Source organism: Amyelois transitella, chromosome 28 (assembly GCF_032362555.1).
Source record: "Amyelois transitella isolate CPQ chromosome 28, ilAmyTran1.1, whole genome shotgun sequence".
Taxonomy (NCBI): Eukaryota; Metazoa; Arthropoda; class Insecta; order Lepidoptera; family Pyralidae; genus Amyelois; species Amyelois transitella.
In genome coordinates this window covers 2,290,515-2,317,803 of record NC_083531.1, presented here as the reverse complement: position 1 = coordinate 2,317,803, position 27,289 = coordinate 2,290,515, and the positions used below count along the sequence as shown (strand labels likewise).

Here is a 27,289-nt window from a genome sequence, read left to right as displayed (position 1 = left end):
TGTAATAGGATATAATTAGTTTTTATTGAAAGCGCACATATAACAAATTTCAGTATCTAACATAGAATGTATAGAATTTGTACGTAACAAAATATTAATTTCATTAATTTAATACCGCTAAATAAATTTGCATTATTTTGACCTTAAAATATATAAGCTAACATATAAATAGCCCAATAAATAAATATTCCATTATTACATATAAATTTTATTATATTGAGTATTTAATATTATTATATTATTTTTTTTATCAACATTATTAGGTATTTTAGGTTTAAATTAATAAAAAATAAATAAATGTTTTATTTTATATCTCAGGAATATATTATGTATTTATATAATTTTCATTCTTCAATATTTCTTATTGCAGTTTTACACTTAATTAAATATGTATGTATATAATAAAATATCTCCACGTTTGCCGACTTCAAGTTTGTTAATAAATATATAATATATGTTTGTATGTTACAATATTTATCCTAAACCCGCCGCCATCAAGTGCTGCCGCGGCTCGTCGAGGGCTCGGTCGCACTTTCTTCCGTTGAGGCATCGTCCTAAAAACGTTAGATATTATCCACATATATCTATACTAATATTATAAAGCTGATGAGTTTGTTTGTTTGGACGCGCTAATCTCAGGAACTACTGGTTCGAATTGTAAAAAAACTTTTTTGTGTTGAATAGACTATTTATCGAGGCTTTAGGTTATATAACATCACGCTGCAACTTTTAGGAGCGAAGAAATAATGGAAAATGTGAAAAAAAAGACCGGGAAAATTATTCATCATTGAGGGCTTCAATGGTGCCCAAAATAACTAATCCACGCGGACGGAGTCGCGGGCACAGCTAGTTTGCTACAATAAAATTGTAACCGTTCGATGTCAGTTTGTAATTGAAAGATATTGCCAAAAATTGATCTATACAAGACTGGCAGGAGACAAATAATTTTTTATTTATTTTAGAATCAATCAATATAGGAATAACCATGATCGAACCAATACGGGTTAGGTTCCCCTGCCAAGATTGCGGAGATCAGACGGGAGTCGCTTCGTGTAAAAACCTGACTCACCCAATTCATGGCCAAAGGTAGGTATACCCCTGGTTCCTCTCCAGAGTGGTGAGGATGCACCCGAGACTGAAGCCAGGAGGAAGGAGATAAACATTCAACACCCAGGTCAATGAGAGTTCTTTTCTAATCATGTCCTGGCCAGGATTCGAACCCGGTAGCTCCGGTGTCACAGGCAAGCGCCTTGTCGCTGCGCCACTTAGGCCGAAAAAATATAATACATACATACACATAATCACATCTATATCCCTTGCGGGGTAGACAGAGCTAACAGTCTTGAAAAAACTGATAGGCCGCATTGAGCTATTTGGCTTTATGATAGAATTGAGATTCAAATAGTGTCACGTTGCTAGCCCGTCGCCTAGAAGAATCCCAAGTTTATAAGCCTATCCCTCAGTCGCCTTTTACAACATCCATAGGAACTAGACGGAGTGGTCCTATTCTTTAGTACAAAATATAATAAACTAGTAGTTCCTGAGATTAGCGCGTTCAAACAAACAAACTCTTCAGCTTTATATATTAGTATACATACATACATATAGTCACGTCTATATCGCTTGCGGGGTAGACAGAGCCAAACAGTCTTGAAAAGACTGACAGGCCACGTTCAGGTTTTTGGCTCGATGATAGAATTGAGATTCAAATAGTGACAGGTTGCTAGCCCATCGCCTAAAAGAGGAATCCCAAGTTCATAAGCCTATCCCTTAGTCGCCTTTTACAACATAGATGAGAACAAGACAGAGTGGTCCTATTCTTTAGTACAAAATATAATAAACCAGTAGTTCCTGAGATAAGCGCGTTCAAACAAACAAACAAACTCGTCAGCTTTATATATTAGTATAGATCATCATATTCCGACCTTGAGCGCACTCCTGCTCCTCTGCACGCTCATGCTGTTCTGAGGCACGCTGCAGTCGGGTGGGACGCCCAGGGAGTCGTATATCTCGCGGAGTATGAGGAGCATCGTGTCTTCAGACTCCCTTCAATTCATTAATTAGATTTTGTAAATTGCATTTCTCTTGAGGGGGTGAAATAGAGGTTGCAAGTTTGTATGAAACTTCGTTTTTTGATGGGTGTCGAAGTGCGAGAAGTCTTAAAATATTGGTTAGTAAAAAATACGTATTATTTGCGGAAAGCAGGATGGCACTAAATAGGATGGGATGGGACAGGATAGGGCAGGACGGGACGGGACGGAACAGAACGAGAAGAAGAATTTAAATCAAATATAAACTTAAAACAGTTCCGCACGATACAGGATTAAAAATAGGGTGAAATTTTATGGTGTATCCTTATCAAAAAAAAAATTTTTATTCATTACTATACTATATATTGCTTAATAATTATCAAAACGTATGGTTTAACAACATTGGTTGACGTCAAATAAATTACTTAAAAACTAAGTTTACTGCCGCTTCCAAGGCGTCAGTGCAGAAGAAGCGGTAACAAACTGCACTGCAGCATTTTCTTCAACAACGTCAACTTCACACTTATAATCTAAAATACATTTGCGCGGGCGAAGCCGCGGGCAAAAGCAAGTAATTAATAAATCCGTTCAGTGTAATGCACGTTCGTATGTATAACACTGAACATACGTACGTACATACATACGTCACGTCACGTCTATATCCCTTGCGTGGTAGACAGTGCCGACAGTATTGAACAAGAATGAAACAGCCACGTTCAGCCGTATTGTTTCAGTTCAAACAGCTGAACGTTGCTTAACATTTTTCTCAAGACAGTTAGCTCTGTCTACCCCGCAAGGGTATTAGACATAACTACATGTATGTATGTAAAGTGCAAAGGCGGGATTTTCCCTTAGTGGCATATCTTAGTGCCTTCTTTAAATTTAGAAGATCACATACATATATGTGCCGTGTAGTTCCCGGCACTAAAAGAAAAAAGTAGGATGGTTAAAAATGTCATGAAAACTTTTATTCATTCTAATAGGACACTTCAACATTACTTTATAATTTGTCAAATCTTTTGGTTTCACAACATTGGTTGATGTCAAAATGAATTACTTAAAACTGAGTTTGCTGCCGATTCCAAAGTCCGTTTAGGTACACGCAGACGTAGCCGCAGGTGACAACTAGTATCGACTACGACCGCCTCTGTGACTCAGCGGTAGTACGCTTGTCTGTGACACCGGAGGTCCCGGGTTCGAATCCCGGCCAGGGCATGATGAGAAAAGAACTTTTTCTGATTGGCCTGCGTCTTGAATGTTTATCTATATATAAGAACTTATTATAAAATATAGTATCGTTGAGTTAGTATCTCGTAACACAAGTCTCGAACTTACTTCGAGGCTAACTCAATAATTGTAATTTGTCCCGTATATATTTATTTATCTACTTTTAAAGACTCACCAATAACAAACATGGCTGCTCATGGCGAACAAATACTCGTTTATCATTTCGAATGGTGCCTCTTGAAGTACATAGTCTACCCGCCGGCCAGAGTTCAAGCGGCCGAGCAGTTCTGGGGTTACCTGACAAACAAACAAACACACAAAAATTTTAATTCATTCATATAATCACGTATATATCCCTTTCGGGGTAGACAGAGCCAGCAGTCTTGATAGGCTGATAGGCCACGTTCAGCTGTTTGGCTCAATGATAGAATTCAGATTCAAATAGTGACAGGTAGCTAGGCCATCGCCTAAAACAAGAATCCCAAGTTTAAAAGCCTATCCTTTAGTCGCCTCTTACGACACCCATGGGAAATGAGATGGAGTGGTCCCATTCTTCATCAAATTGGTGCCGGGAACCACACGGCACTGAAGGCTTTATTGATAGAGTTGAGATTCAAATAGTGACAGGTTGCTAGCCCATCGCCTATAAGAAGAATCCCAAGTTTATAAGTCTATATAATCTATATAAAGAGTAATTGTATTGTTAGTTAAGCGTCGAGCGGATAACAGCGAATCAATATTTACCTCCTCCTGAGTGGTTTCTTCTTTACATTCTTGGTCCTTCTCCATTTCCTCTTCGACGACCTGCAAAAGGAAATTACTTTTATTTTAAAATCTTTTAATTTTTGGATCGCATGGAAACCCTATCAATCCCGCGGGAATTCCGGGATAAAAAGTAGCCTATATGTTTTTCTGAGTCTTCAGACCTACATATACCTACATATCTGTCTATATCCCATGCGGGGTAGACAGAGCCAACAGTCTTGAAGACTAAATGGCCACGTTCAGCTATTTGTCTTAATGATAGAATTGAGATTCAAATAGTGACAGGTTGCTAGCCCATCGCCTAAAAGAAGAATCCCAAGTTTATAAGCCTATCCCTTAGTCGCCTTTTACGACATCCATGGGAAAGAGATGGAGTGGTCCTATTCTTTTTTGTATTGGTGCCGGGAAACACACGGCATTGAAACTCAATTCTATCATTAATCCAAACAGCTGAACGTGGCCTATCAGTCATTTCAGGACTGTTGGCTCTGTCTACCCCGCAACGGATATAGACATGATAATATGTATGTGTGTATGCACCTTCTCCAGCTGCCCGTCGATGGGCGGCGTGGTCTTCCACACGCTGGTCCACGTCGCCTTCAGGGACTCAATCAGCTTCTGCTTCAGATCAGCGCCCACTCTTGCCATGGTGTCTTTGAGCTCTGTCAAGTGAACATTTATCATATATAAACATACATACATATCATCACGTCTTTACGAGGTAGACAGAGCCAACAGTCTTGAAAGGCCACGTTCAGCTATTTGGCTTTTTGATAGAATTGAGATTCAAATAGTGACAGGTTGCTAGCCCATCGCCTAAAAAAAGAATTCCAAGTTTGTAAGCCTATCCCTTAGTCGCCTTTTACGACATCCACGGGAAAGAGATGGAGTGGTCCTATTCTTTTTTTTATTGGTGCCGGGAACCACACGGCACCATAACCATATACCTACTACATTGTATAAAGTAAGTGTGCTGTGTGGTTACCGGCACCAAAAAAAAAGAAATGGGATCACTCCACCCGTGGATGTCGTAAAAGGCGACTAAGGGATAGGCTTATAAACTTGAGATTCTTCTTTTAGGCAATGGGCTAGCAATCTGTCATTAAGCCAAACAGCTGAACCGAGTAGTCTTTTAAGACTGCTGGCTCCGTTTATCCCGCAAGGGATATAGACGTGATTATATGAATAAATAAATGATGTAAAAAGCAATGTCGCTTCCCCCGTTTGTCTTTATGTATGTATGTATCTTTAAAACTACACAACGGATTTTGATGCAGTTTTTTTAATTAATAGAGTAATTCAAGAGGCGGGTTTATATGTATAAATGATAACCGTGTGAAGTCGGGGCGGGTAGCTAGTTCATACTTGTATAATTACTTCATATTATAAAGTAGTCCCTTTATTTCCTCTGTCTGTATGTATGCGCTCCTCTCGGCAAGTTTTGAACGGATTTTGTCTGTATACATACATACATACATAAAATCACGCCTCTTTCCCGGAGGGGTAGGCAGAGACTACCTCTTTCCACTTGCCACGATCTCTGCATACTTCCTTCGCTTCATCCACATTCATAACTCTCTTCATGCAAGCTCGGCGGTTTCGGGTACTTTTGACCTGACCCTTTACCAATCTGTACCCTTTACCTTTGTCTGTATGTACGCGTTAATCTCGGAAAGTTGTGCACGGATATGTATGTGTGTATGTATGTAAAACTTACCCAAATGCATGCGCTTGCGACCCTTGTGGTGCGGTATCAAAGACGGTTTCACATCTTTCAGCTGTCGATTGATGAGAGGTTCGATTCTGTTCAAAATTAAAAAAGTCAATTTAAATAAATATATACGGGACAAATCACACAGATTGAGTCAGCCTCGGAGTAAGTTCTAGACTTGTGTTACGAGATACTAACTCAACGTTACTATATTTTATAATAAAAGCTTATATAGATATATAACATCTAAGATCCAGGACTCATGCCCTGGCCGGGATTCGAACCCGGGACCTCCGGTGTCACAGACAAGCGTACAACCGCTGCGCCACAGAGGCCGTTTACATACACATGGTTTTGGCAAATTAATTTATCTTTTCTTACCTATAAGCTAATTGGGTCGTAAATATAAATATTTTAACGAAGTCATTGCAAGAAGGGAGGCATAACTTGTATTGATTTAAAAGTGCCGTGAGGTTCCCGCCACTTCAGAATAGGAACACTCTTTCCCATGGATGTAAAAGGCGACTAAGGGATAAGGCGCATACTCATCTAGAAGCGCAGAAAGAGCCAATCAAGGGAAAGTTTAAAAAAAAAAACTTATTATTATTTTACAAGGCGATGGGCTAGCGACCTGTCACTGTTCGAATCTTGATTCTATCATTGAGGCGACCATTTAAAGACGGCCTTTCAGTGACTGTTAGCTCTGTCTACCCTGTAATGGAGAAAGACGTCATAATATTTATGAAAATTATATTTATGAAAAGACCTTTTATGAAAATGATGAGGTCTGTAAATAGGTAGGTTTCGTACGTAATGAAACATAGTATAAAGGATATATGTAATAATCTTCATGATTTATTTTCTCCTTATTCATTTTATCATACAATATGTTTTCAGTATAAAACAATATACTTTGTTAAATTCATAGAAATATATTATTTTATTTATTTTAATATGTATGTATGGGTACCAAACGTGTATGTATGGGTACCAAACTTGTTACAAACACATACATACATACATACATAAAATCACGCCTCTTCCCCGGAGGGGTAGGTAGAGACTACCTCTTTCCACTTGCCACGATCTCTGCACACTTCTTTCGCTTCATCCACATTCATAACTCTCTTCTTGCAAGCTCGGCGGTTTCGGGTACTTTTGACCTGACCTTTTACCAGGACGTCCTTAATTTGATCCTTACAAACACAACTTACCTATAAGCTATTGGGTCGTAAGGATGGAATATGTTGAAGAAGTGGTTGCAAGTCGGCAGACAGAACTTATCGCCCAGCGAGTCGACGCCTCGTATACACTCGAACATCGCTAAAGAGAAAGAATTAAGATAGGTTTAGTTGGCTTTGTAAATCTATTGTTACTAATATTATAAAGCTGAAGAGTTCGTTTGTTTGTTTGTTTAAACGCGCTCATCTCAGGAACGCGTTACGTCGCGTGCACGTCTGTGTGTGTGCGTTCGTGTGTATGTGTTTTTTTATGTGTGCGTGCGTGTTTGTGTTACACACATACATACATACATATGCTCACGTCTATATCCCTAACGGGGTAGACAGAGCCACCAGTCTTGAAAAGACTGATAGGTCACGCTCAGCTGTTTGGCTTAATGGTAGAATTGAGATTCAAATAGTGACAGGTTGCTAGCCCATCGCCTAAAAGAGGAATCCCGGAAGTTTGTATGTGCGTGCGTATTTGTCTTCATGTTTATTATCGTGTGTTTTTGTGTGTGAGTTTGTGTGCGTGTGTGTGTGTGTTTGTGTGAGTGCGTGTGCGTTTGTATGTGCGTGCGTATTTGTCTTAATGTTTATTATCGTGCGTGTATTTGTGTTTGTTATGTGTATGTGTGAGAGTATAATCACCGATAGGGCTCCCCAGCGCGTACAAGGCGGCGGGGCTGAACTCCAGCGCGGGGTAGCGCACGGCCGGCGAGATGTCCGCGCCCGTGCCGCCGCCCACCATGCTCTTCGCGGGGCTCCGGCCCGACTGGAAAACGTGTTTATTTACATTTTATGCACGTAAAATGTACAAAAGATATATGTATTTAATGCCACAAGGCATTCTCTGCTAGTCGAACCTTTGGACCAAACTGAGATGGATCATATATCATATATGTATATAAATCTTATCTTAAAGGAAGTATGCAGAGATCGTGGCAAGTGGAAAGAGGCAATCTCTGCCTACCCCTCCGGGAAAGAGGCGTGATTTTATGTATGTAGTATGTATGTATAAATATTATCTTTGAGTAGGTCTGAGAATTGGCCAACATCAATTTTTCATACCCCTCAGCGAGGGTTGTGCGCCCTTAACATTTTTCTTCTACATACATACATACATATGGTCACGTCTATATCCCTTGTGGTGTAGGCAGAGCCAACAGTCTTGAAAAGACTGAATGGCCACGTTCAGCTATTTGGCTTAATGATAGAATTGTGATCTAAATAGTGACAGGTCACTAGCCCATCGCCTAAAAAAAATCCCAAGTTTGTAAGCCTATCCCTTAGTCGCCTTTTACGACATCCATGCAAAAGAGACGGAGTGGTCCTATTCTTTATGATAAACAAAGTAACGTTACGTTGTTCTGATGACACAGCAGGTCGTACAATATAACGCTGCCTAAGGAATGCCCGCCGAGGGAGACGGTGCCCCGGTAGTTGGGGTTGCGCGATTTGAACAGACGGTATATGCGGTTCAATTCCGCGCACACAGTGTTCACTATTGTCTGTGGACAAATATTGTTAGATAATAATTTAAAAAAAAAAATAAAAAAAAATCAGGTCAAAAGTACCCGAAACCGCCGAGCTTGCATGAAGAGAGTTATGAATGTGGATGAAGCAAAGGAAATATGCAGAGATCGTGGCAAGTGGAAAGAGGTAGTCTCTGCCTATCCCTCCGGGAAAGAGGCGTGATTTTATGTATGTATGTATAATTTAAACTTGATCTTATTTGTGTAAGTATCAACCAGTTACATATAAGTATTTATTCATTATTATCTTCAAAATTTACTTATATATTATCTTATAAAATTAATCAAATATACCTAATTAAATAATATAAACTAATATTAGTTATTTTATAATAAAAAAAAAACTATTCTAAATTACAAACTAACAACATTATTATTTGTGTTGTATAAAACGTCACAGGTAAAAGAAATGAGAGATGATAAAAAAAAATTGATTTGACGGCCTCTGTGGCGCAGCGGTAGTACGCTTGTCTGTGACACCGGAGGTCCCGGGTTCGAATCCCGGCCAGGGCATGATGAGAAAACAACTTTCTCTGATTGGCCTGGGTCTTGGATGTTTATCTATATAATTATTTATTATAAAATATAGTATCGTTGAGTTAGTAACACAAGTCTCGAACTTACTTCGAGGCTAACTCAATCAGTGTAATTTGTCCCGTATATATTTATTTATCTACTTTTAAATACTTATTAATAACAAACATGGCTGCTCATGGCGAACAAATTCTCGTTTATCATCTCGAACGGTGCCTCTTGAAGCACATAGTCCATTTGTAATTAACCCCTTCAGTGAACAACGAAGCGTTCACTCACTCACTCACTCGTTCACTCGTTCACTCACCTGACAATACAACGGGCTGGTATAAAACAGTACGTCCAGTACTGTGTCATTCGTGAAGTTCCTCAACCTCGGTATGCTCTCCAGCGTGATCTCGGCGAGGCGGCGGTCCACGCCCGTCTCGCCCGAGTGAAGGCTCGAGTGCCACGATATTGGCAGCACCTGGTCAGTTAATCAATCGGATTTAGAAAAAAAAAGAAAAAACTAGCGGTGCGGTTCCCGGCACCAATACAAAAAAAAAATTGGACCACTCGCATCTCGTTCCCATGGATGTCGTTAATGACGACTAAGGGATAGGCTTATATATAAACTTGGGATTCTTCTTTTTAGGCGATGGGCTGGCAAACTGTAAACTATTTGAATCTCAATTCCGTCATAAAGCCAAACAGCTGAACGTGGCCTATCGGTCTTTTCAAGACTATTGGCTCTGTCTACCCCGCAAGGGACATAGACGTGATTATATATATGTATGTTTACAAAAAAAAAAGTAGTCATACGTGTCAAATGCAGAACCCACTTTTTTCAGGTGGGTTAAACAAGCTTGCGAATTTGGCTATAGATCGGGATTTAAAAAAATATTGTATCCGTTGAGAATACAGGCCGGTTGTGGTGTTAAAATGAAAATGGAACGGTGCTACGAGTGTAATTCGGAAAACACTGGCTGTTACTTATAATTTGAAAATGGAAGGTTGTTACAAGTGTCACTGGATATGAGAATGCTGGCCAGTTGTGGTACTTATAATTTGAAAATGGAACGTCGCTACAAGTGAACCGCGTTCCGTTCTATTATCAAGTGTCGCTAACTACACGACAATAGCTGGACTGAAACGTGCAAATAAAAATAAAATAAAGATATAACAACCAATTGCCTGAACGTGCAGGCTTGCTCACGATGTTTTCTCTCAACCTAAAAGCATCGGTTAGTATTCAAACTAATGTAAGTACATAACTTTGAAAATAGTAATCACAAACAAACAAAGTGTTTCTACAAAAAAAAAACTTTTATACCTCAACTCTGTTCACGACTCCGTTGTCGTACGAATTTCTGTAATGAGACTGCAGCAACTGAAGACTTGTCGCTCGGAAATCGTCCACTGAAAGATAAGAGTTAAAAGATAAATTCAAAACGCGATATATGTAAATGCATTCAAGATGTCAAAATGACAATAGTATTCGAAGTACCAACATGTTTCGATGAATGTATGTTTTATATGTAATGTGGGCACTAAATTTTATATATATAACATGTTAAGTATTAAATTAAATAACATAACATTTGATGACGTCTTTATCCCTTGCGGGGTAGACAGAGCCGAGTCTTCAAAAGACTAAAAGGGCAAGGTCAGCTGTTTGCCTAAACGATAGAATTGACATTTAAATAGTGTCAGTTTGCTAGACCACCGCCTAAAAAGAAGAATCCCAAGTATGGTTTATCCCTTAGTCGCCTTTGACGACATCCATGGGAAAGAGATGGAGTGGTTCATTCTTTTTTTCTTTTGGTGCCGGGAACCACACGGCACAATTAATTAAAATAACTGGTTATTATTGTTGCTTTAGGAAACCTCATAAAAAATGCCTAGATTTCTAGATTGATCGAAATTCTTAACAGCGCCATCTCTCAGCCGGTTTTGTAAACTCACCGACCTCTTCCACGGAAAAAGTACTTATATTGCACCAGTAGTTAGTTACCCGTTCCACAAAAGAATTACATCATGTCTTCATCTCAAACGGGTTAGACAGAGCCAACGTAACCACAAAACTCAGGAGACAATTTGATTGAGAAAATAACAATTATTAGGTAAAAATTCAAAACTAACCGACTTCCTCTACAGACCGGAAGCGCATATCACAAGCGGATCCGACGCCATGACACAGGAGTAGGAGGTGGTCTATGTTCGAAGGTTCGGTGTCTTCTATTTCGGACTCGTCCCATCCGCGACGGACGACGCGCGGGCGCATGGCCGATTGCTGGAAATTTATTGATTTATTTATTTATTGCTAGCTGTCCCGGTAAACTTTGTTTTTCCATACAAATAATTTTAAATAAAAATGTGTGAAATTGATTCATTTCTTCATTATAATCATGTCTATGTCCCTTGCGGGGTAGACAGACCCAACAGTTTTGAAAAACTGAAAGGCCACGTTCAGCTGTTAGGCTTAATGACAGAATCGAGATTCAAATAGTGACAGGTTGCGTAAAAGAAGAATCCCATGTTAATAAGCCTTAGTCGCCTTTTACGACATCTTTTCAAGACTGTTGGCTCTGTCTACCCCGCATGGGATATAGACGTGACTATATGTAGGAAAAAGTTCTTAAGAAGCGTTTTCAACAGCGTCGTCAACATACATGCATAAATATAATCACGTCAATATCCCTTGCGGGGTAAACACAGCCAACAGTCTTGAAAACACCGATAGGCTACATTCAGCTATTTGGCTCAATGATAGAATTAAGATTCAAATAGTGACAGATCGTTAGCATATCGCCCAAAAGAAGAATCACAAGTTTATAAACCCCTTAATCGCCTTTAACGACATCCATGAGAACGAGTGTTCTTCCTTTTGTACAAAAACAACATCAAAAAAATCGTGTATTTATCGTGTACCTCCCTATTAGTAGTTTTAACTACATCATACACTTAAATCGTGTATATTTCTACATCATAATAAATCGTGTGTGGTTTTCTAACGACTCTCTCCTGGTGCCTCCTGCTACCGTATTCTCCAGCGCCGTGGACCAGGAAGATCAGGTGATCAATGTTGGCTCTTTGGTCTCGGGACACGTGGATTTTGGGCGGGTTGCGGTACACGCGTTTGCCGAATGAGAACAGCTGGAAGTGAAGGGGGGTTAAGGAGGTGGGATTCATGGGGACATGTGGATTTGAAGGGGGAGAATTATGAGAAAATGTAATTTTGAAAATAGGATTAAATGTTACGCCAACGTGATTTAAGTATGTATAATTAAATCTTACTACCGTTGTGTAGATGAAGCGGCGGAACAAACTACACGGCAGCGTTTCAACTTGATGTTAGTTTACAACCGATTTGTATGTTTGTAACGAATAAATTTAAAAACTACAAGACTGATTTTCACGAAATTTGATTCTGTTGGATTAAGATCCTGCCATTACCGACTAATTTTTAGGTGTTTCTATCTAAAATTATTTGTAGAGGGGGGCCCTAGTTTAAAGTTATTGGTAGTTCTCACTAGATGGCAGTATTTTCTTACTCATCATCATAAGTTAAGGACGCTCTTGCTAAATAGTGTTGGCAGTTCTCACTAGATGGCATTAGTAGACTTACCGCAACGGAATTGAACCCGTCCACCTGGCCTGCAGAAGGTGCACCATCACAGAGGGGCCGTGCATCACCACCAGCTCGTTAGTTACCTTAATCTATGCATGCGGCAAAAATCTAAACCAGTTTAGATAGATTCCGCATGAATCCGTAAAAGCAAGTCTGTAGTGGACGCTATTGTTAAATAATGTTGGCAGTTCTCACTAGATGGCATTAGCGGACTTACCGCAACGGAATTGAACCCCTCTGCATTGACTATTGTTGGGTGTTTCTATGTAAAATCATCAGTAGAGGACGCCTTTGTATAAAGTTGTTGGTAGTTCTCACTAGATGGCAGTATTTTCTTACTCATCATCATCAGTTACGGACGCGAGTTTGTTAAATAATGTTAGCAGTTCTCACTAGATGGCATTAGCAGACTTACCGCAGCGGAATTGAACCCGTCTGCATCGACTCTTGTTGGGCATTTCTATGTAAAATCATCTGTAGAGAGCGCCCTAGTTTAAAGCTGTTGGTAGTTCTCACTAGATGGCAGTATTTTCTTAGTGCCGTGTGGTTCCCGGCACCAATACAAAAAATAATAAGACCACTCCATCTCTTTGCCGTGGATGTCGTAAGAGGCGACTAAGGGATATGCTTAAAAACTTTTTTAGGCGATGGGCTAGCAACCTGTCACTATTTGAATCTCAATTCTATCATTAAGCTAAATAGCTGAACGTGGCCATTGAGTCTTTTCAAGACTGTTGGCTCTGTCTACCCCGCAAGGGATATGGACGTGACCAAATGTATGTATGTATGTAGTAGACTTACCGCAGCGGAATTGAACCCGTCCGCGCTGGTCTGCAGAAGGTGCACCATCACAGAGGGGCCGTGCATCACCACCAGCTCGTTAGTTACCTTAATCTATGCACGCGGCAAAAATCTAAACCAGTTTAGATAGATTTCGCTTGCCTCCGTAAAAGCACGTCTGTAGTGGACGCTATTGTTAAATACTGTTGGCAGTTCTCGCTAGATGGCATTAGTAGACTTACCGCAGCGGAATTTAACCCGTCTGCATCGGCTCTTGTTGGATATTTTTATGTAAAATCATCAGTAGAGGGCGCCCTAGTTTAAAGTTGTTGGTAGTTCTCACTAGATTACAGTATTTTCTTACTCATCATCATCAGTTACGGACGCGAGTTTGTTAAATAATGTTGGCAGTTCTCACTAGATGGCATTAGTGGACTTACCGCAGCGGAATTGAACCCGTCCGCGCTGGTCTGCAGAAGGTGCACCATCACAGAGGGGCCGTGCATCACCACCAGCTCGTTAGTTACCTTAATCTATGCACGCGGCAAATATCTAAACCAGAATTAGATAGATTCCGCATACTACCGTAAAAGCAAGTCTGTAGTGCTATTGTTAAATAATGTTAGCAGTTCTCACTAGATGGCATTAGTAGACTTACCGCAGCGGAATTGAACCCGTCTGCATCGACTATTGCTATTGACTATTCCCCGCAAGGGATACAGAAGAGACCATATGTATGTATATATGTTTTCTTAGTCTGCGGTTCTCAAGACTTACCGCAGCGGAATTGAACCCGTCCGCGCTGGTCTGCAGAAGGTGCACCATCACAGAGGGGCCGTGCATCACCACCAGCTCGTTGTTGGGCAGCACCAGCCGCCGGTGCCATTCCCCAGTGGTAACGCCGTGGCGGTATTCCTCCTAGAAAATATTGACATGCACGTCTTTAGCCCTTGCGAGGTGGACAGAGGCAACAATGTTAAGATCTTCAGCTGTTTTTGGCTTACTGGTAGAATTGAGATTCAAATAGTGACAGGTTGCTAGCCCATATCGCCTAAAAGAAGAATCCCAAGTTTAAATGCCTATCCCTTTAGTAGCATTTTACGATATCAATGGGAAAGAGATGGAGTGGTCCTATTCTTTTTTCTATTAGTGCTGGGAACCATTCGGCACAATTGCATCGACCATTATATTTTAATTTTTAGTAGGTACCTATTTGTTATTATACCGGCAACGGAATTATACTAGTAACTTGTAATGTATGTGGCTCTGACAACCCCGGAAGGGATATAGACGTGATGATATACGGCCTATGTGGCGCAGCGGCAGTGCGCTTGTCTGTGTCACCGGAGGTCCCGGGTTCGAATCCCGGCCAGGGCATGATGAGAAACGAACTTTCTCTGATTGGTCCGAGTCTTGGATGTTTATCTATACAAGTATTTATTATAAAATAAAGTATCGTTGAGTTGGTATCTCGTAACACAAGTCTCGAACTTACTTCGAGGCTAACTCGATCTGTGCAATTTGTCCCATATATGTATGTATGTATTTCTGCCATTTTACAGCCTCATTGCGGGTTCGACTAACCTCAAGTTTCTCAGCAATGTGTTCTGAATATGGCACATAACGAGCGTCCGTGTTCCCTTTGTAAAACCAACTGCATCTAAAAAATTAAATAAAAAAATATATATATTATAATATTTAATATAAAAATCACTGTACATAGTAAGTACTAGCTGAGCCCGCGAGTTCTTCCGCGTGGAATAGTTATTTTGGGCATCATTGAAGCCCTCAAGGATGAATAATTTTCCCCGTTTTTTTTTCACATTTTCCATTATTTCTTTGCTCCTTATAGTTGCAGCGTGATGTTATATAGCTTAAAGCTTTCCTCGATAAATGGTCTATTCAATGCAAAAGTAATTTTTCAATTCGACTTCCCGAGTCCATCAGGACATCCCCTAGTCATTCTAGTTTCAAATCACAGGTATACCGGTTTTTCTAGAGTCGCGAGGGTATTTAATACTTATAAGCCTTTTCACTCATTTCGGTAATTGCTGCACCTATTTATTGATGTATATTGTTTTTCTATTGTAGTTTTTAGGTATGTATGTATATTGTATTATAATTATTTTATTTTATATTTTGTGTAGGTATAAATATATTTATTTTATTTGACCCCACATAAAGTTTTCTGTCAGACCCAATGGTTGACTGGTAGATAATGCTTCCAGCATTAAGTCCGCCTATTGTTTTAAACATTTGTATTTTGTACAATAATATTTAAATAAATAAATACATACGGGACAAATTACACAGATCGAGTTAGCCTCGAAGTAAGTTCGAGACTTACTTAACGAGATGCCAACTCAACGATACTATATTTTACAATAAATACTTGCATAGATAAACATCCAAGACCCAAAGGCTAATCAGAAATCATTTTTTCTCATCATGCCCTGGCCGGGATTTGAACCCAGGACCCCCGGTGTCACAGACAAGCGTACTACCGCTGCGCCACAGAGGCCGTCCTGAAACGTGACAAAAATACGTACCTCATAACATTACTCGGCTTATCCGACCAGTACACAGCCAGCCTCAGCCTACCGATGATATTCACATCATATCTACCCCCATCGGTCGCCACCAGAGTATTTTCGTTCAACGTTGCTGAAAAAAACAACATTATCTTTAATCAGTTCTATCATTAAACCAAAAATCTGAGCGTGGCCTATCAGTCTTTTAAAGACTGTTGGCTCTGTCAACCCCACAAGGGATATAGACGTAACCATATGTATGTATCTTAATCACTATCACTATACATATAATAAAAATGTAAGTACATACATACATATAGTCACGTCTATATCCCTTGCGAAGTAGACAGAGCCAATAGTCTTGAAAAGACCGAAAGGCCACGTGAAGCTGTATGGATTCATGATACATACATATGGTCACGTCTATATCCTTTGCGGGCTAGAGCCAACAGTCTCGAAAAGACTGAAAGGCCACGTTCAGCTATTTGGATTCATGATGGAGTTGATATTCAAATAGTGACAGATTGCTAGCTTATTGCCTAAACGACGAATCCTCAATTTATAAGCCTATCCCTTTTACGACACCCATAGGAAACATATGGTTCCATTCTATATTGGCGGAATCCACACGGCACTGTCGATGGAGACAGTCTGTCAGTTTTGGTCATCTAAACAGTCTAGTCAAAGAATCTGTTTGTCCATGGAGGCTGAACGGCCGCTACAGCCCCCCCTAGAATAGGGGGTGAGTGAAACAGAATCAGAGGGACACAAAGAAGATTTTGAAGGTGTTGAATAGATATTGCACCTTCATGCTTTTAATAGACAATGTTCTTTGTCATATTTGGATTTAGATTGTACTGCAAAGATGTTTTTTATCTTAGCTACCAAAAATATCAACTAATAAATGTTTAAGCCCTTTCACAGTTTGTTATGTACTAGAGGCCGCCCGCCCTAAACATCCATACTGACATCCTGACATATTCACAAACTTTCGCATTTTTAATATTAGTAAGAATTCTTCCCAACAAAGGCAGTCAAGAAAGGGTGAGTTGTTAGAAGCCAACACGAGAGCAGCGCACTCCGAACACGATTTTTTTATATATTTTTTTTTGTATAATTATAATACTTCATGTATTTATTTCATTTTTATATGCTTTAAACAGCAAGACATAGCGAACTAAACTCGTATTATTATTCAACAACTGTATCTTTTTACCTATGTTAATAAATTGATTGATTGATTGACGATAAACGGAAGGTTGGTGGAGCCATGGGTGGTGGTGACACACTACTTACGACTGTGGAACGCCTCCTCCAGGGCCTTGGAGTCGGTCAAGGAGAATCCTCTCCACGTCGACTTGGACTCCAGATCCACACGGTAGAACCAGTGGTGGCGGACGGGTATGTAGTCTTGTGCGGCACGATTCTGATTAAAAAAAAAAAACAACCTTTATTAAAACACTAGCTGTTGCCCGCGATTTCGTTCGCCTTCAATATCTATTAATGTTAGTTTATAATTTTGTTTTATTTAAACTAAAATTCATTTTATTCTTATGTCTAAGCTATGTGCCGTGTGGTTCCCGGCACCAGTACAAAAAGAATAGGACCACTCCATCTCTTTCCTATGGATGTCGTAAAAGGCGACTAAGGGATAGGCTTACAAACTTGGGATTCCTTTTTTAGGCGATGGGCTAGCAACCTGTCACTATTTGAATCTCAATTCTATCATTGAACCAAATAGCTGAGCCCCTATCAGTCTTTTCAAGACTGTTGGCTCTGTCTACCCCGTAAAGGATATAGACGTGACCATATGTATGTATGTCTAAGCTTGAACTCCTCCTCCTGGCTTTAGTCCCGGTTGTATCCTCACCACTTTGGAGAGGAGCTTACGGTACGCCCTTGACCATGGATTCTGGATTGGGCGAGGAGAGTTTTACACGAAGCGACTCCCGTCTGACCTCCGTAACCTTTGCAGGGGAATCTAACCCGTTTTGGATCATATGGTTACACATTCAGTTGCCAAATGTTCAGGTTACTACACGATGTTTTCCCTCACCGTAAAAGCATCGGTTAGTATTCAAACTAATGTACATAACTTCGATCATTGGTAAATGGCCGCGGTGTGATTCGAACCGGTGCCTTTATGCGCGCAACACGCAATTTAACCCTCAATTCGAGCACAGACTCTCATTCAATGCCTTCGCTATAACTGCTGTCATGTATTTGGTTCATGTACCGTACTATTTTTGTTTACCAGTTTTTAAGTTGGACCAAACCTAACGTATCTGAGCAATAGTTCTCGTGTAACGCGCGTACAGACAGATAGGCAGAATTTCTATAAATCACATTGTTGCCTTCGCTTGATTATGGATCCCCATAACGATTTTTTTTGGAAATACTTTTCAAGTCATCAATCAATTACAATTTTCAATAGGTATATAGATGGAGAATATTAAAAGTAAATACCTCTTTGAGCATGGCAACACCTTCACTTGCTTCTTCATTATTGCCGAGCGTCACCGAAACTTTTCTTTTATCGCTTCCACTCTCTCTACGCTCCGGTTGATTCATGTCGGCACTACCTTTATCGTTATTACTATTATCCATTACTTCCCTATACAATTTATCGTCATTTGTAATGTTACAGCAATTATTACAACTTTTCACTACATCGATTGCGTCATCGTTACAATTTTCCTCTACCCCTCCATCGCCTAAATCGTTATGTACAATCGTGTCTAATCTCTCTTTACAATAATTAGGCACTGTTATTTTAATTTTATTTATATTAATATTACTATCGTATTCTACGGTGAAATAATTCACTGTTCTAACTATTTGGTCTCTGTTAATAATGTTTTCGCACGAAGTTAAATCATTTATTAGGTTGCTAGTTGGAATGTTATTACGAGTTTGATTTAAATTAAATATTCGTTCGCCATCCTGGTTCGAGACGTGTCTGTAATGGTTTTGACTTTGGCTTAACTCAAAAAAAGACTTCGCTGGATCTGTTTTTGTTGGTGACGTAAAGTAACTAGCTAGTCTGTTGAATCCGTTATCCGTGTCTTCTTTAGGTTCTTCTTTGGAGGAAAAGAAGCTTAAAGGATCGGGTAATGTATCAGCTGCTGGAGGTTTATCGGCAAATACTGATGCTGCGTCACCTCCTTCCAATTTGATTGGGTGTAAACCGAAATATGATACTGTTTGTGATGTTGTCTCTTCTAAATGTTTAGAGTCGGTGGGCCCTGTAGAAGGTTCTTTATTCACGCCAAAAATAGTCGCGAAAGGAGATAAAGTCTTCTCCGATGATTCTTGTGGCTGATCATTTAAATCAAGTTTTGAAAACAATGTCGCAGGATCCGTTATCTTGGCAATTGTGTCTTGCACAGTGGTTGTTGGAGCAATGCTGTAAGATGTCGTTGTTGTTATTGCAGTTTGAGTTGCCGTTTCTGGTATATAAGGTTCATTTTTGTGTCCAAATGAATCTAAAGATCCACTTAATCTTCTCGGATGTTCATTTTCAAAGCCAGGCGGGACGCGTGTTTGCTTACTTGGGGAACTTATATTTATTTGGCTGAAGGGTGAAGATGACGATAAAGAGTTCTTATAATGCGTTTCGGCCGCATAGTTACCAGTATCGAAATACGAAGCTATAGTTATAGCTGGACTTGTAGAAGTTATAATTTCTATTTTCTTCTGCACACCAAACATTTCATCAATATTTTCACTACTTTCTTCCATTTTTTTAAATCTCTCTATCCTGTTAGTAAACGTGTCCACATCAGGGATTGGATCATCTGAGCTTCTTTCACGTTCCTTTATTTCAATTTTATCATCATCTGTTTCCGAAGGGTCAATCACAAATTCTTCATATAGAGGGAAATCATTTTTTGCATCCTGTTCTATAGAATGTACATCTAAACCAGTTTCATCGGATTTTGAATCATCATCATCTGGCACTGGAACTGAAGACGCCGTTGGTATACTTAATTGTCGGGGTGGAATAATGGGTGAACTTGTTTCGTCTTGAGAATTTTTGAATTCAGCCTTAATTTCATCGCTAGCATTACATGGAATATTTTCAAAAAACATAGAATTATCACCGAAAAAACCAATTGCATTTGTATTCATTTGAAATGAGTAATCGTGGTCAAGCACATCTTTAGGTGTTGTACTAGATTCATCTACATTCCAACCATAACTTCTAGTATTTTGTTCTGCACTATCGTTATCTAAGAGTTTTGTGGCTGACTGTCCCTGAATAGTTTCAATTGTGTCTTCAATTATGTGAGAAATTTCAGCACATTGATCAGAGTCAAAAATTATTCCATCGTCTACAGGAGTATTGATTTCTGTTAAAGGTACTTCAACTGGATTTGACAGCTGTATAGGCGCTATGATATTTTCAATTAATTGCGCTGTTAAATCTTCCTTTTCATCTTCAATCTCAGGCCTGTTTACTTCTCTACAAGTTTCACAAATATTAAAATCAGAAATACTGTCTTCTTCTTGACTGTCTTCAAGAAGAGGTTTATTTTCTAGATCATTTTCACTGAAACTTACACTTGCTTCCCGATCAAATACATTACTATCATTTTGAGAATATTCACGTTGGGAGTCCTCAAGTTTGCCAGCAATCATAGAAGATAAATCAAACAACGGGACTGATACGTTTGAACTTTTTTTCTCAATACTTGGATCCTTTTTCAAATCTTGTTCCTTTGGCGAGTTAAAGAAATCCTTGTCATTACTATCAGTATCGAAGGTATAATTTGCAAAAGCGTTTTCTAACTTTACGCTTTCGGACTCTTGACGATTTACAGAATTATTTGAATCAGTTTCTATAATTTTGTTAGGAGCCGATTTCAAAATTGCAATAGTTTCCTTCATTGCAGTCAAATCTTTTTTCTCACTTGATCTTGAACTAGAAAATGTATTTATAAGACTTAGTGGGATACAGGTAGATTGCTCTAGAGTGTCATCATTTACTTGGGATTCAGTCAAAGGAACTTCATTCCTGTGTAAATCTGTGAAACCTTTTTCTCTTATTAATTTATCTTCTTTGATATCTCCCTCTGAAGTTACTACATTAGAATGTAAATCTATTTCCCCCACTTTTGGGATCAGATCTGGTATCGACGGTGATATATCAAAATGCTCTTTAGCATGTAAATCAGTTTCACCTCTGTTAACACTTTGAATAAGAGCTTGACCTGAGCTATTGGCGCTTAAAATGTAATGTCTTTCCTCCATATCTTCTAAATAAGTTTCCGTAAAAACTTGAGCATCAACTATATTCCTTGATTCTCCAAATGCATTAGTTTCCGTACTTTCATGGTAAATATTACCCGTTTCAACCACATTGCCCGTATTTGCAAATACTGATGTTTCATGGGTGTTTTGAGCATGCAATTGTGTAAAATCGGTACAACTTGGATACATTTGACTCTGATTTTGGTAGTAATACTCTTGATTATTATAATACTGCTTATTCTCCCCGTAGTTATACTGTTGATTCTGATAATTTATCTGATCACTGTACTGAGGATATATATGTGGACTTGGATCTATACATATCCCTAAATTATCCTTTTGACCATAAACTGACGGGTTAAACTGATGTTCATAAGATTTATTAATAAACTTGTCCGAGTCATTTTCCTGTTTAGAATTATTATAAGAGGGGTCGAAAAAAGTTGTTACACTATTTTGTATCTTATTAATATCTAATGAACCAAGTTTAGATTTCAGTGAACCAATAATACCAAATCCTTTGGTTTCTTCTTTTGGTGGTTCATAACTATCAGTGGTTTGTCTGCTTAAGTCAAAAGCAGTGCTGTAACTAGCTTCAAAAGGTTGTACCATTGGATTACTTATATCAAATGAAGGATATGTTTGTGGTAAATTAGATTGTTCAATGTTAGGAACCACTAATTCTTGATCTTGAATTTGAGTAGGTGTGAATAGAGCACCATGGAAATTTCCAGGGTTGGCTGTAGGTAATACAGGTTTAACATTATTACTAATAGAACCAACACCCTCTATTGGGCCGGAATAATACTGAGGCCTTTTCTTTGTCAACCGATAATTCAAATTTCCAGATAGTTTTGGAGGTTCAGGTATCGGTTTAGGAGGCTCTGAAGCAGGTGCTAATAGTGGATTATCGTTTTGTTGAGGTGCAAAAACTGCATTACTTTGCATGTGCGTAGTATTCTGACTGAAGAATGTTGGCGGAGAAGGAAACTGTGATTCCATGGCTTTCTTATTTATTTCTATTGGTGGCTTATTTGTCAATACGGGAACAACGTTTGTACTTATCGGAGCCAATGAAGGTTGTGTTGTCAAAGTTGGTGGTGCGTTGTTTATTGAATTTGGAGTGGATTGGAATATATTAACTGGTGGTATTTTCGATTCCAACTTGTCATAAGACATTTTAGTTTCTGGTTTAAGAAAAGCATTTGAAGTAACAGACGCTGAAGTAAATAATGATGCTGATTGAGAATCCTCTGTAGTGATTATTGGTGTAAAAATATTTGTAGGCGGCGGTGGTAACGTTGTTGGCTGTGACGTAATTCTAAATATATTCGACGCTGATATCGATGGTGGAGCTGCTAACTTTGTCGATGGTGGAGGTAAGTTAACTGGAAAAGATGCCTCGTTAGAAACATTTGGTGTAGAAGCGGTTGCTGGCGGTACATTTGTTGTTTGAAATCCAATTTCTCGGTCTTTTTCTGAAGCCAGTTTTGTAGACGAAGGAGGTAATATTGTAGAAATAGATTGGTTTGAGCTTGATAGGAATGTAGACATATTTTCTTGTATTTCACCTCCTGATTGAAACTTTCCTGTAGAAAAGGACGGCGGCTGATGAATCGCTTGTTCAAATTTTCTCTGTTGACATTGATCGATAGAGGGCGTCCGTCCTAAAATATTTTCTTGAGTATTATCAATTGCAGGTACAAAAATATTACCAGTGTCGATTGGAATTTGTGATGTTTGTTGCTTTATTACAGGTTGATTTGCAGAAATGCGTCTGGCAACAGATGGCGGTAAGATAGACTTTCCTATTCCTGTTTGATTGTCCTTCCTAGGCAGATTAGAAAACATTGGTGGTGGAGGAATAATCGCAGTATTTGGTTGTGTGATTGGAGCTGGAGCATTATATATGTCAAATACTTTTTGCTCAGCCGAATCAATCTTTAATGGATCATAATTTGGTCGAATATTGGAAAAAGCTTGATGAGCATTACTTTCAAATGCAGATTCCACCCTTTGAGGATAATATATCGGCTGGGTTGGCTGAACACTTTGTTCAAGAGAATAAGTTGTATCAGATACAGGACTAAACGCATCGACATCCTTATGCTTTGATTGATCAAACATTGCGTCTTCCGTTCTAAACTTATCATCTCCAACTCCTGGCTGACTACGAATATCAGTGATATTTGGATTTGGTGTCATATATGATGGAATAGTATGACTTGGTGGTAATGCATTGATTTGGGTGTTATCTTTGGAGCTCAATCCTGGTATTTGCGCGTAGGCTTTCTTTTTTGTAGTTATCCGATAGTTCGATGTACCTGTAACAAAACCAAAAAAACGTGATGAGTTTTATTCACGCGGCGTTTTCGAATCGAATATATTAAATGATTAGTTTTTTTTACAACGCAAACGTCTTGTAGGCTATTTATCGCAATTATTTCTTCGGATTTATTATGATAATCTTCTCGCAGCGTATTCTCGATAACATTTTTGGCTTTTGACTTCAATGCTTTGGTCTAAGCAACAGTTTAGTTGAAATGGTCCGTAGTGACCGTCAATGAATGGTAATATAAAATCTTAATATCAGGTCAGCCTAACTTGACCTTTCAGTAATTTCGACAATCACCTCTGTAAGGGATAAAGACGATATGTAACCTTAAAATGTAGATACATACATAAATATGTAAATATAATTACGTCTATATTCCTGGCGGGTGAGACAGAACCATCAGTCTTGAAAAGACTGTCAGGCCACGTTCAGCTTGGTTTAATGTTAGAATTGAGATTCAAATAGTGATAGGTTGCTAGCCCATCGCCTAAAAGAAGAATACAAAGTTATCCCTTAATCGCCTTTTACGATATCCACGGCTAAAAGATGGAGTGGTCCTATTCTATCAAAGTGCCGGAAATCACGCGGCACAATAAAATATAGATTGTGTAGGAAATCCAATAAAATCTGAACTGGGTGGTATGTATAAATTGTACCTCAATCAAGAGTACAGCATACAGGTTTGGCTGGGTGCCGGAGTGCCTAGATTTTCTAACATATAATTAGTAACTGAAGCAACTTATCATGCTTAGTTACTTACATACTGGTGGTTTTCCATTGAAGTAACTGCGGCTCGGAAACTTTATTAAAACACTAGAGGCCGCCCGCGACTTCGTCCGCATGGAAACCCTATCAATCCCGTGGGAACTCTGGGATAAAAAGTAGCCTATGTGTTATTCTGGGTCTTCAGCTACCTACATACCAAATTTCATGGTAATCGGTTCAGTAGTTTTTGCGTGAAAGAGTAACAAACATCCATACATCCATACAAACTTTCGCCTTTATAATAGTAGTAGGATAATCTTTAAAATTTTGGTCTCGTCATCATCGTCTTTATGTTTTGACATTTTACTCATAATGAAAATTATTATAGAAATTATATTAAAAACTATCAATATCTATATTAAGATTTGACAATTTGATTTGTAGTAACAGTATTTTTATCGCAACAAAGTCTTGGACAAAAAATAATAATTTAACAACATACACGGAAGAGAATCAACTACTATGTTCTATGTATTATCAATTACATATACTACAGCTATATATTTATGTTTTCGACCTCTAAGGGCCCCCAGGGGTCACGCAAGTCGTGAGAGCGTATTTAACGTGCGTTTAACTATTGAAATATATACCTATAGTAATATTATTCAAAACTGATCCATACTGATGTATTATCTCTTTTATTAATATAAGTACTATCGTCTTAGACAAAACTAATTTACTCAAAATATAATTCAGAAGTTGAGTGCGTCGTGTCATTTTACAGGGGAACGTAACCCATATTGGATCGTGATTACTCTAGTCTCTTCACCATAAAAGCGTCGGTTACAATCAAAATTACACATAAGTGCCGTGTGGTTCCCGGCACTAATACAAGAAAGAATAGGACCACTCCATCTCTTTCCCATGGATGACGTAAAAGGCAACTAAGGCATAGGCTTACAAACTTGGGATTCTTTTTTAGGCGATTGGCTAACAACCTGTCACTATTTAAATCTCAATTCCTATCATTAAGCTAAATAGCTGAACGTGGCCATTCAGTCTTTTCAAGCCTGTTCCACCCCGCAAGGGATATAGACGTGACCATATGTATGTATGTTACACATAACTCAGAAAAGATTCGCACCTCGTTAGAACTTGAGCCGGCGCATCACGGATTTCAGTCAGGCAACTCCCGACCAGCGACGCTCAACAAAAAAAATCTTAATAATACGAAATATGCGTGCGCAAACCCATCAACGGACAGACACGCAATTATAGTTATTTGTCTAAAATTGCACTTCGTTACTCCGTGATCGTGAGAGGTCAACGTTATGTTCGGGCCTGATATAGGACGGACGAAACATTAGCTCAATTTTGTGAGACACCAACCCCCGTATCAATTAGGAATTGAAAATCGGGTATATAGAAGGTAAGCGTCACCAGGCTTTTTTTCAAATTCCATCGTATTTATACAAGTTTTTTACGAAAGTTTCAAGAAAGATAAGAATGACATATTTCATGTTTTTTATTAATAAAACCGAAAATATGAAGGAAACGGAAAAATACGATAGGAAAAGTATTGATTACCTTACAATATGCATCATTGTTTTAAAAATTGGTAATTATACATAGAATATATATATAGTTTTCCAATCGTTTTTTTTTGTATTTTTCGAAACAAACGACGAAAATCTCAACAAAACCGTTTTTTCTAAAATATATATATTTTCCTAAAAATATTTCAATGTAACAAACCAATAAAACGGTAAAATACGAAAAAACGTTTCTTTCACCGAAAAAAACAATTTGTTTCTTTCGGAATTTTCAACGCTACTGCTGACCCAGCAACACAATGACAAGCATAAAGCCAAAATCCTTGAACGTAACTCTTAATTATTAGCCAGGCCATCGTAAAATAGCAAGCAGTCAATGAAGCACTTTAATTATTTTCCTTAATAATGTGATATAATTATTTTTTGTAAATAAAGACTTCTAAATATTTTCATGAAATGAAGAACTTTGTTGTAAATAAACAGCTGTTTCCGCTTTATAAGCGACTGTATTTTTCATATTCTAGTCTATGTCAAAGTGTCAATCAAAATTTTAATGTCATACATACGACACAAAACAAAGAACGAAGTCTTGGAGGAAGGTTAAGGAGAACAAAGAAGTAATTATTACTCACCACCAATCGGAGGCTCCTTCGGTGGAGGCGCCACGTCTTTGACAGGTTCATCAACTCCCATTAATGGTACGTTGATCTCTTGTCTTTGACTAGGCACCTGATACCCAGGACTCGACTTCAGCTCCTCATATGTTGGCTCTCTCTTCATACTCAGCATATTTGAGAATGAACTAAACACCGCACTAGCAACTTGAGGCAAAACAGTCGGTAGCTGAGAGAAGTTCTGAGCTATGTCAGCCGTCAAGCTTTGCTGGACTTCAAGCTGAATTTTGTCAGGCTCATTGAGGTTTATCTCTTCTAAATTCTCGTCAGTTGTCTCGAGATTAGCATTGTTGTCTTCTTTCAGAAGACTGTTTATGGGAGCGCTTACGTATTTAGTTCCTTGAAGCCTAGCAAAATACTCATTGACGTCGAAATCGTCTTCAGACTTTGACGTGGCCTTGGACATTGTTGTAGGAGGATATTTGATTTTGGAGTGGCTATCATCTTGTTTTGTGCCAGGAAGGTTTGGCGTGGTGCTCGGATTTACTGTACGGTTAGATGGAACGGTATTAGAATTTACGTCCGCCGATACGATATTTGTTACGTTTGGTTCGGTGTTCCCCAGGGAACGGTTTTGGGGCCCAGTCGATTGATCTGTAACAAAGAAAAAATTACACTTTAAAATGTTATTGTGGTATTTTTGACCGCAGATAAAAAAACAACCTTTAAATGTAATACATCAAATGCCAAAGAAAAAACATTATCAATTCAATGATCTAAGGGATTTCCTCTGTGAGCGAATTGTATAAACCGCAAACCAATGTAAACATGTACTAACAATGAATACCCATAAATTTCAGATAGACTTTAGAATAACCACGATTCA

At 38.8% G+C, this 27,289-nt stretch overlaps 1 protein-coding gene across 1 annotated transcript in view; it reads right to left on the bottom strand.

The window, feature by feature from the left end:
• Positions 1–224: 224 nt before the first annotated feature.
• Positions 225–27,289, bottom strand: part of LOC106134385 (uncharacterized) — a 72,863-nt gene continuing 45,798 nt past the window's right edge. The window contains exons 2-19 of the mRNA XM_060952487.1: positions 26,422–27,057; positions 18,410–23,520; positions 17,240–17,369; positions 15,962–16,076; positions 14,997–15,072; positions 14,190–14,330; positions 11,144–11,294; positions 10,335–10,420; positions 9,330–9,488; positions 8,318–8,464; positions 7,605–7,728; positions 6,948–7,056; positions 5,740–5,825; positions 4,563–4,684; positions 4,002–4,061; positions 3,433–3,554; positions 1,926–2,046; positions 225–554 (exon numbers count right to left, since the gene is read on the bottom strand). Coding sequence (XP_060808470.1) covers positions 495–554; positions 1,926–2,046; positions 3,433–3,554; positions 4,002–4,061; positions 4,563–4,684; positions 5,740–5,825; positions 6,948–7,056; positions 7,605–7,728; positions 8,318–8,464; positions 9,330–9,488; positions 10,335–10,420; positions 11,144–11,294; positions 14,190–14,330; positions 14,997–15,072; positions 15,962–16,076; positions 17,240–17,369; positions 18,410–23,520; positions 26,422–27,057 — 7,556 coding nt within the window. The 3' untranslated portion in view covers positions 225–494. The remainder of the gene's footprint in view (positions 555–1,925; positions 2,047–3,432; positions 3,555–4,001; positions 4,062–4,562; positions 4,685–5,739; positions 5,826–6,947; positions 7,057–7,604; positions 7,729–8,317; positions 8,465–9,329; positions 9,489–10,334; positions 10,421–11,143; positions 11,295–14,189; positions 14,331–14,996; positions 15,073–15,961; positions 16,077–17,239; positions 17,370–18,409; positions 23,521–26,421; positions 27,058–27,289) is intronic.